We start from the raw sequence: 11,119 nt of genomic DNA, 5'->3' as shown, positions 1-11,119 counted from the left end.
GAGGAGACAGATTAAAGGAGGATTTTTAAGCCTTGAGATAATTGAGGCACAGATTGTGTATGTGTGCCATTCAGAGGTTGAACGGGCAAGACAAAATATGTACTGTATGTGCCTTTGAACGGGGTATGGTAGTAGGGTTATCCCACGTTCGACAATTTCCTGTGTGTATCAAGAATGGTCCACCACCCAAAGGACATCTAGACAACTAGACCCAACTGTGGGAAGCAATGGAGTCAAGATGGGTCAGCATCCCTGGGGAACGCTTTCGACGCCTTGTAGAGTCCATGCCCCGACGAATTGAGGAGGGAGGAGGCCTTTCTAATGTTTGGTACACTCAGTGTTTATTTCTGTGCTTTATATTAGACATTGTTAAACTCTTATCAACCTCTCACTTTCTTTCTCTCACATCCTCTATGGTTTTATTATAGGTTCATATATAGTTGCATTTACTTACATTATTATAATACAGATGTTTATAAACATAGATAATGATAATGGTCACAATCTTTCTTTTGATATTAGTAGTAGAAATAGTAGTAGTAGTAGTAATTGTAGTTATAGCAGGACTGTGGCAGCTGGTTTGTGTGTGTGTGTGTGTGTGTTGCATTTAGTATAAGGATACCAATAAACATCAGAATAGAATGTAAACATGTAGTGCAGTAGGTAGGCTACATAGGCAGCATGTATTATATACACCCAGTCACAGTCAGAAGGAGAAAAGTAAACATTTCAAAACAAACACAGTCTTTACTTCATCAATCTACTCCATCGCTGTATGGAAAGCTCTTTTGGTAACTATGAATAGAAGGAAGATACTCTACCGGTAAGCAGCCATGTGCTACAGAATATGAACACTCGAGCTAATTAGCAATCAAAGGAGGATCATAGGTCTCATGGAATCTGCAAATAGGCTCTCATTCTTCGTAGTAAAATGGGTGATTTTTTTTATATTCTCAGTCGTAAATATTTCTAAATGATGGAAAGTTATGGATTTTCTTTGTTACCATGACATTTTAGTCAAAAACATAAAACAACAATTCAAGTGTTTTTTTTATGGATGCTGAAGCCTATGACCTGGACATTTATACACACAACAACAAAAAATATGCTATCTAGCACCTACAGGGGTTTTTCGGCTGTCCCCATTGGAGAAGAACCCTTTTTCGTTCCAGGTAGAACCCTTTTGGTTCCAGGTAGAACCTTCTAGAATCCATGTAGAACCCTTTTCACAGAGGATTCTACATGGAACCCAAAATAGTTATACCTGGAACCAAAAAGGGTTCTACCTGGAACCAAAATGGGTTGTCCTATGGGGACAGCCGAAGAAACATTTGGCAACCCTTTTTTCCAAGAGTGTAAGGGTAGTACAAGAATGCTACTGCAGAGGGGAATCTGAGATGTTACAGTATGTACAGTTAAGTCACAGAACCTTCTTGAATGATCTTCAGATGTCTCAGATTTCCGTCCTCGTACCCACAATTCTTGCCTCTCAAATACAAACGATGAATAAAATGATAGAACTAATCATACAGGAATACACATCTCATGAAAGACAAACATGGTTAAGATTTCAACATTTGTTTTTCCAGGACTTAGAGAAAGAAAAATGTCTATACAGTTTAAGTATAAATCTCTATGCATATACAATTTGTTCTTGATTCTTGTGTGTGTTAGTGCTTGAAATGCATCGTATTCTTTTTCTTCTGAAACAGCAGCACCCTTTCTTATAGACCCCCTCACCTCTCCTCCTCCCTCTTTTTCTTAGTGTGTAAATAATGATCATATCCCTCCCTCTCTCTCTCCCTCGTTTAAAATATCTGTCTTCATCTTAAGCACAGCATCAATTGTGAATCATCCTCCACCCATCTCGTTTTCTTTCCTTCGTTCATTCCCTTCTTTTTCTTGATCTCCTAAATATCCTTCCTTCCTCCCCTCGTCCATCTCTCCTCCCACACTTCTGTGTGTGCACGTGTGTGTGTGTGTGTTTGCATCTGTCTCTGTGTGTTGGACCTACGACAGAGCCAACCCCTGCTCTGTCTATCCCCCCCCTCCCCTCCCCTCCCTCCCTCATCCCTTACTCCCCCCTTCTAGCATGGCGAGGCACTCATGTGCATGTGTTGGTGGTATCGGGGAGGGGGGCTGGGCAGAGGGGGGCATGGCCATGGGCATGGACTGGGGAGGGGGCCCGCTGGGGTGAGAGGACATGGTGTGGTGGCTGGAGTGGAGGGGGTGGGAGGACATGGAGTGGTGGGGGTAGGAGGAGGAGGAGGAGGACTGCTGGTAGCTGGCGCCCGATGAGGGGCCAGAGGACGGGGCCTGCTGCTGCTGCTGCTGCTGCATGGAGCTGCCCTTGGGCGGCGGGGGCGGGGGCGTCTGGTTCAGCTGTATGGAGATGTCGCTGGAGACTTCAGACGCGCTGCGGCCCCTCTTTGGAGGAGGCCACGACTCGGGGTGAAGGTATTGGCCGCTGTAGTCGCTGCACTCGGACAGGCGGGGGCGGTAGAGGGATGGGTGGGGCCGGTACATCTCCTCCTCGGCGTAGCGCTTCATGAAGAGGTACACTGACATCACCCCAGCCCCCTGGGAGAGAGCAGCGCATGCACACTATGAGATACCATGACTCATATTAATGCATGACTTGAAACTGAGACACCATCATAAAGAAGTCATAAGTGACACATTGGGCCATCATACATACATCAGGCACACTGAACCACAGCAAAAAGAAGTCTAACTAAAAATAAATCATATTATATAAAAATGACATACAGTACTAGGCCATGAAATACAATAAATACTGGAACATTTAAAGGTCCAATGCAGCCATTTTTATCTCAATATCAAATAATTTGTGGGTAACAATTAAGTAACTTACTGTGATTGTTTTCAATTAAAATGTTACAAAAAGAAAGAACAATTGCTTCTAAGCAAAGAGCCATTTCTCAAGCAACAATTTTGCTAGGACTGTCTGGGAGTGGTCTGAGTGGGGAGGGGAAAACTGAGAACAACTTTCTTTCTGATTGGTCTATTAACTCATTTATCACCTAGTGATGTCACCAGGCAGGCCAAAACTCCATCCCACCCAAACAGGCTGAAATTGCATGCGGTCTTTTCATACAGCCCTTACAGTAAAAGGGCATTGTAATAATTTTCACAATTTAACAGTATTATTCCAACCTCACAATGTGGAAATATATATATATAACACATGAACATCTCATTTTTGACTGCACTGGGCCTTTAATAAAGCACAATACCCCTCAATACAACAGGATGTAATATAGCATCCTGAAAGATCTCTATATATTTTTTTGAATCAATATAAAAATATGAAACATTTTAATAATATTACATGCATGCGTTATTTTCAACTGTGGAATATATTATATGATGCACAAACCTCTTAGTGTCTTAGCAACCTACCCTGCAATGCACTGAAGAGACAATAATTCTCAGACTCAACCAAACCGCTCCTCTGTGTAATAACTCATTATCAAAAATGCATTCATGTTGCGCCAAACATTTACACCTCATCCACTATTCATGGCCGACATCTTGGTACAACATCCTTGAAACTTGAACACATCGGCGCTGGCGCCAAGCGCTATTCCCTCTCCTCTTCCTCCTGCCGCCGCAGAGGGGCTGGAGAAAAAGAAAAGCCCTCTAGCGAACTGTATATTCATGTGACGACAGTGGCGTTTTAAGCTGCCGCTGCGACAGAGCTGTCACCCTAAAGTGTGCGCTATTAACATTTATGAATATTGACGCGAGATGGGGGGGGTAGGGGGGGATCCTAACAGTGAAGTACTGCGCTAGACGTTGGTTAGCAGTTAGCAGAGGTTAGTAGTTAGGGGTCGGGCGCTACGCTAGCAGGCGAACGGGTGTGCTGACCTCTTTGAGGAGGAAGGAGCTGGCAGCGAAGGCGAAGGACCAGCCGTAGTGGTAGTGGAAGAAGTGCTCGGGCTCACGCGGCCGGTTCATCACCTCGTCGTTGATGCTGCTGATGTAGAGGACCAGGCCCACCACCAGGCTCAGCCCTGAGAAGTGGGAGAGGAGGGTGATGGAGAGAAAAAGAGAGGGAGGGAAACGGGGGAGAGAGGGGCAGTGGAGAGGCATAGAAGCAGAGAAAGACATGGGTAGGAGTAGATGGAAGAGAGAAAGGTGGAATGGAGAGTGGGAGAGAGGAGGGGAGAGAAAGGAGGAGGGAAGAAGAGGCGAGCCAGTGGAGGGTGAGAGGGGAAGAGGAGAAAGAGAATGGAGAGAAGGAGTGTACAGGGTTGGGAAGATTATATGAAACAGTGAGCGAGAGAGAAAGGGTATCGTAAATTAGAATGAGAGAGGGAGAAAAGGGTAGAGGAAAGAGAGAGGAAGGGACAAACGCCAGGGGCAAGAGTGGATGGGGGAATGGGTCAGAGAGTGTGAACATGAAGGGGAGGGTGGGTGGTAGGGAGAGCGAGAGAGAGATTTGGAGACAGGAGGATACACAGTGGGCAAGATGGAGGGAGACAGTTGGAGATGAAAAGAGAGGTGGAATGTTTATATGAGTACATCTCTGACTGCTTGTTGCCTTGGCATCCAAATAGATCCTCTTGACATAAAGGGTGAGACAGCTGGAAAGTGGGACAGTATGTGGCCTATAGTCACACCGCTGGAATGGGATCAAAAACACCATATTTTGAGCCAATTTCAGTAGTCTACTCAAAGGGCATATGATACAGACAGGAGCTTTGAGGAAAACCCATTGTTCTTGTTCTTTTATGAGAACATTATTTTATGAAAACAAGAATCATAAATTATAAATGGTAAAATGTGATTACATACACTGCAAATGACCATCCATTGCTACTACTACTACTACCATGGCTGTATTACACTAGACTAGCTAAATTACTGTCACCCACTGCAAAAAAAATCATAGTTTCTCAAATGTTTTCTGTTAGCCTTCCAAAAGCCACCATTTTTGCTACATGTTTCTGCATTCACACGGAAAAGAGCTCGTTTGGCCAAACATTTGAGCACATTTCCCCTGACGCATTAAAAAAACAACAAGAAAACAACCGAATAAGGTCCTCAAAACTTCCTCTTGAACCACAAATTAGCCTCATTATACTAAATGGAAACCAAATCCCAACCACTGCCTGTGAATCTGCGATAAACAAGGACAACAGACAAGAGCAGTGGTGGAAGAGAAAGAAAACCTAATTAAAGGATGTGTCTGTGCTTTTCCCCAGCCAGCCAGCCTCGGCTGCTGCTGTCTCTGACCCTAAAATCCTCCTCCACCATTAACCAGCACAACAGCCCCACTGCATAATCAACCCTGACCAGCACCACAACAACAACAACAGCAGGCTTGAGCAGGCAGCAGTAACAGCAGCAGCAGAGGCCAAAGCTCTTGAGAACCAGTGACCTGGCTTCCCCTTACTGGGTCAGCAGGGGGAGCTGTGTGGCTAGCTGCTGCTAGCTCCTCGCCTCGCCTGCTTCCCTCTCAGCAGCAGTCAGCCGTTCTGCGTGGGCGTGCTAGAAAACACTGTCCCTCTCTGAAGAAAGGCAGGCTGCACCGGAGCCAGTTTGAAGCGTCGTCCATTCTGTTTCTTCAGAATGGTTTGGGTTAGGAGAAGGTGTATGGAGAGCTGATCCTGAATCGGGATGTGAAAACGTTTTGTTTGCAAGGACATTTTTAGTCATTTGTGTTATGAAATTATGATGGAATTGAATTCCTTGGCAACCACATTTTTATAGAACAGACATTGAGAACAGTGTCATGCAGAGAAACTAGAGAGCTGTCAGTTTGTTGAAATGGCTTCAAAATAACAGAATATTTTCTCAAGTCCAGTTGATTTCTCAAGTCATTTTTGAGATCCATTACCTGAAGCTGTCGTGATTTTACAATATTTGAAGTTTTATTTATATATTTTTTTTCTAAACTCACAGCCCAGAAAGTTTCCAGTTTCAAGTTGTATAAGTCGTATGTACAGGATACGCATGGTCTACACCGTCCAACGACAGGCTTACTTGCAGGTTCCGTCTCGACAATACAACAACAACAAGAAATAATAAAAGATAAGAATACGAACATAAAGTAAATGGCTCAGTAGAAAATAATAAACAGAAAATACCTTTCATCGAGTTAACTACTAGAAAAGCTTAACGTACTCAATTTGCGCCTGAAACGGTGCAATCGTTCACTGCTGCAGGTCAGTGACAAGTAATAAGAACAAGATGGGCACATAACTGCTCTGTCAGCAGAATCTCATGCTAGGCTAGCATCTGTGAGCAAGACATGCAATACCCCCCCAAAAAGAAACTGATGTAATCTTATAGACAACTGAGGATCAGGATAAACTGTTAGCCAAGCCACTAAATCAAAAAACAATCAGGAGGGTTCCAGACCCAGATCACACAGAACCTATTTTACATACCATTGGCAGCTTTCATCAACCAATAAGTATCTTGAATATTGAATATCAATAAAACAACAGCCAATGGGAAACTTTTATGTGGCACCTTACCAGAGAGGATGAAGAAGATTCCAGAGATGAAGGCCAGGATGGTGCGCTGGGGCCGGATGTGTCCGATGTTACTGATGACGAAGGCGGTGAAGACGAAAAGCAGCGAAACCATGGGGAACGGTGTGGCCGTCCGTACCATCTCTGATGAAGGAAACAGGTCAAGAGAAAAACGGAAGAAGAGGGAAAGATATATTGAGATAAGGAGGGAGAGTTAAGTTCAACACAAAAAATACATCGTTTTAACCCAAGTTTCAGTGTCCCACTGGGATAATTAAGCCGCGTTTAGTGAAAAAAACGTTGTGACTGTCACGCCCTGACCATAGAGAGCCTTTCTATTTCTCTATTTGGTCAGGTCAGGGTGTGATTTGGGTGGGCAATCTAGTTTTCTTGTTTCTTTGTTTGGCCGGGTATGGTCCCCAATCAGAGGCAGCTGTCTATCGTTGTCTCTGATTGGGGATCATACTTGGCAGCCCTTTTCCAACCTGTGATTGTGGGATCTTGTCTATGTGTAGTTGCCTGCGAGCACTACGTAGCTTCACATTTCATTTTTTTGGTGCTTTATTGTTTTCTGTGTGTTTCACTTCTCAAATAAAAGATGATGGAACCATACCACGCTGCGCTTTGGTCCGACAATTCTTATATCGAGCGTGACAGAAGATCCCAGCAAAAACGGACCAAGCAACGTGGCCAGGAGGAGTGGACATGGGAGGACATCCTGGACGGCAAAGGACCCTGGACGCGGATTGGGGAGTATCGCCGTTCAAGGGAGCAGATGGAGGCAGCAAGAGAGGAACGGCGACGATACGAGGAATTAGAGCAACTACGGAAGCCCGAGAGGCAGCCCCAAAAATACATTTGGGGAGGGGCACACGGGGAGATTGGCGGAGTCAGGGTTTAGACCTGAGCCAACTCCCCATGCTTACCGTGGGGAGCGTGTGACCGTTCAGGCACCGTGTTATGCGGCAATACGCACTGTATATCCAGTGCGCATTCACAGCCCGGTGCGCTCGTTGCCGGCTTCCCGCATTTGCCGGGCTAGAGTAGGCATTCAGCCAGGACGGGTTGTGCCGGCTCAGTGATCCTTGTCTCCGGTGCGTCTCTTCGGCCAGGATATCCTGCGCTGGCTCTGCACACGGTGTCTCCGGTGCGCCTTCACAGCCCAGTAAGCATCCAGCCAGGACGGGTTGTGCAAGCTCTACGCTCGAGACCTCCAGTGCGCCTCCACGGCCCAGTGTATCCGGTGCCTGCTCCACGCACCAGGTTTCCAGTGCATCTCCCCAGTCCGGTGAGACCTGTTCCGGCTCCACGTACCAGGCCTCCAGTGTGTCTCTCCAGCCTGGTAAGCCCTGTGGCAGCTCCACGCACCAGGCTGCCAGTACGTCTCCTCAGTCCGGTGAGACCTGTTCCGGCTCCACGTACAAAGCCTCCAGTGATGATCCATGGTCCGAAGCCTCCAGTGATGATCCATGGCATGAAACCTCCAGTGATGATCCATGGCCCGGAGCCTGTAGTGATGATCCATGGCACGAAGCCTCCAGTGATAATCCATGGCCCGGAGCCTCCAGTGATAATCCATGGCATGAAGCCTCCAGTGATGATCCATGGCCCGGAGCCTCCAGTGATGATCCATGGCACGAAGCCTCCAATGACGATCCCCGGTCCGGAGCCTGCAGCGACGGTCCCCGGTCCGGAGCCTGCAGCGACGGTCCCCGGTCCGGAGCCTGCAGTGACAGTCCCCGGTCCGGAGGCTCCAGCGATGGTCCCCAGTCCGGAGCCTCCAGCGACGGTCCCCAGTCTGGAGTCTCCAGCGACGGTCCCCAGTCCTGAGCCTCCAGAGAAGGTCTGCAGTCCGGAGCCTCCAGCGACGGTCTGCAGTCCGGAGCCTCCTGCGACGGTCTGCAGTCCAGAGCCTCCAGCGACGGTCGGCAGTCCAGTCTCCAGCGACGGTCTGCAGTCCAGAGTCTCCAGCGACGGTCTGCAGTCCAGAGCCTCCAGCGACAGTCGGCAGTCCAGAGCCTCCGGCGACGATCCACGGTCCGAAGTCCCTGGTGACGATCCACGGCCCGGTTCCATGGAAGCAGAGGGATCAGCGAGCAGAGTGGGGTCTACGTCCCGAACCAGAGCCGCCACCGAGGCTAGATGCCCACCCGGCCTGTCCCCCATAGAGTCAGGTTTTGCAGCCGGAGTCCGCACCTTTGGGGGGGGGGGGCTTTTCTGTTGACACTGTCAATGATTTATTTAGAATTCAAGGAACACTTAACCAGCATGGCTACCACAGCATTCTGCAGCGATACACCATCCTATCTGGTTTGCGCTTAGTGGGACTATCATTTGTTTTTCAACAGACCCAACACACTATTTGGGCTATAAGGGCTATTTTACCAAGAAAGAGAGTGATGGAGTGCTGCATCAGATGACCTGGCCTCCACAATCACCTGACCTCAACCCAATTGAGATGGTTTGGGATGAGTTGGACCGCAGAGTGAAGGAAGATCAGTCAAGAAGTGCTCAGCATATGTGGGAACTCCTTCAAGACTGTTGGAAAAGCATTCCAGGTGAAGCTGGTTGAGAGAATGCCAAGAGTGTGCAAAACTGTCATCAAGGCAAAGGGTGGCTACTTTGAAGAATCTCAAATATAAAATATACTTTTCTTGTTTACTACATGATTCCATACGTGTTATTTCATAGTTTTGATTTCTTCACTATTATTCTACAATGTAGAAAGTAGTAAAAATAAAGAAAGACCCTTGAATGAGTAGGTGTGTCTAAACTTTTGACCGGTACTGTAAATGAATGCACAGTACATAACACTTGGAGAAAAAAACATGAATGGTCTAAATTGTTATATAAGTGTACGAACGATTTGTAACTGTTATGTTTTAGCTGCTACGCAAACCAATAACTAAAGCTACGTGTCTTTTTTTTATGTCTGTCTGCTTGCGCTGCAGTTATTTGTTACCTCGTCTATTTGTCTATTCAGTACTGCTATGTTACTTGTATTATAGTCTGACACTTTTTCTTCTAACTGGGTTTTCCTGTTATACTTTGCTACCCGTGCTGCCTACTTTGTTTCTCGTGCTATTGCCTGTCCTACAATGTTTTGCACTGTTGCCGTAGATCTCCTATCATGCAGTGTTGCGATGTCTCTATTGTCGTGATGTGCTTTGTCTCTGCCTATTTTGTGCCTCGTGCTGTTGTTGTCTGCGCTTAACAGTGTTTGTGCCATGTCGAGTTGTTGCCATAGGTCTCTCAACGTGTAGTATGGTGGTATCTCTCCTGCTTTATTTCCACTGTCTGTCTGCTGATGTATCTGTGCGGTTGCCAAGTGTCTGCCAGGCCGTCTTTGTAAATAATCATTTGCTTTTAATTGACCTGCCTTGGAACAGAAAAGAAAAATGAAAAATATCATGAGTGAACACTTGAATTATACAGAAAAAAATCTTCTTCTCTTCCTTTCTTACATGACTATAAAGTCTTTATGAAGTTGTTACAGAGGTTGACTTGAATTGAGGTTGGGAGCAATTTTGTACAAAAATAAATGCTTTATGTAATACTAGCCCCCACCATTCTAATTCAATTGTTTTACTTGTCAATCACGAAGAAAGGAAATCATATAAAATAAGGATGAAGTAACATTCATTCCCAAGAACACATTTCCTGCATCAGTTTATCATTCCCTACAGGTTGTTATGCCTGCAGCCAGCTGTACAAAGCAATATACTGTAGTAAAGGTAATGTCCTTTGTCGTGATGTGTCAGGTCCCATTGTGGTCTATACAGTCCAATTTTGAGCCAGAATATTCTACGGTTTACAAGGTTTCCCAAGTTTCCATATCTTGAATAATTTAAATAGTTGTTAAATAAAGAAAAGGGAACCTCAGCAGTGTTCAACACAGGTTTTAAATAAAAGAGGTTGGGAACTATTTTGCCTCACCATGTTTCCTGGATAGAGCCATAAGGTGCATAAAGCAATGACACAATGACATGCAGGGGTTATTTTCCTGCACGCTGTTGTCACTTACTTAGTATATTCGCAGTGTTTTCGGTCACGATGTCGATCTCAGCTTCAGTGGTGAAGTATTCCGATGCTACACATCTCCCCTTTTCAGGTCCTGAGAGAGAGACAGAGACAGATGAGCAGAAGAGACACTTGGGGTGGAATAGAGAGTAAGTCATTAAACTGGAATTTGGACAGAGAGCGGGACACCTAATCAGAGTGGCGCAGAGGTGAACAGTCGGCGAGGAAAGCCACATTCCACACGACAGCAGCATCTTCCACCTTCCACCTAATGTACCAGGCACCAGCGCAAACAACGCCATTCTGCTGGAGGGCCACCAGTATAACTCTGGCTAAAGGAGCGTGTGTGTGCGTGTGTGTGTGTGTGTGTGTGTGTGTGTGTGTGTGTGTGTGTGTGTGTGTGTGTGTGTGTGTGTGTGTGTGTGTGTGTGTGTGTGTGTGTGCACATTCTTCCTTAAGCGTACCTTTCAACCTTAAGCGTTCCTTTCAATGCCTCTGAGTCATGGGTAACAATCATTGTCTTACGTCAGATAGTGCGTCGATTCCGCCTGCACTGATCTGTCAAATAAAATGTATCGTCGGACTACAGTAAC

At 46.1% G+C, this 11,119-nt stretch overlaps 1 protein-coding gene across 1 annotated transcript in view; it reads right to left on the bottom strand.

The window, feature by feature from the left end:
* Nucleotides 1–723: 723 nt before the first annotated feature.
* LOC106588444 (voltage-dependent calcium channel gamma-7 subunit) overlaps nt 724–11,119 on the bottom strand; it is a 44,722-nt gene continuing 34,326 nt past the window's right edge. The window contains exons 3-6 of the mRNA XM_014177453.2: nt 10,531–10,620; nt 6,510–6,650; nt 3,892–4,037; nt 724–2,580 (exon numbers count right to left, since the gene is read on the bottom strand). Coding sequence (XP_014032928.2) covers nt 2,068–2,580; nt 3,892–4,037; nt 6,510–6,650; nt 10,531–10,620 — 890 coding nt within the window. The 3' untranslated portion in view covers nt 724–2,067. The remainder of the gene's footprint in view (nt 2,581–3,891; nt 4,038–6,509; nt 6,651–10,530; nt 10,621–11,119) is intronic.

Source organism: Salmo salar, chromosome ssa27 (assembly GCF_905237065.1).
Source record: "Salmo salar chromosome ssa27, Ssal_v3.1, whole genome shotgun sequence".
NCBI classification, from domain to species: Eukaryota; Metazoa; Chordata; class Actinopteri; order Salmoniformes; family Salmonidae; genus Salmo; species Salmo salar.
The sequence above is the reverse complement of the archived record's forward strand: the minus strand, read 5'-3'. Positions and strand labels throughout refer to the sequence as shown.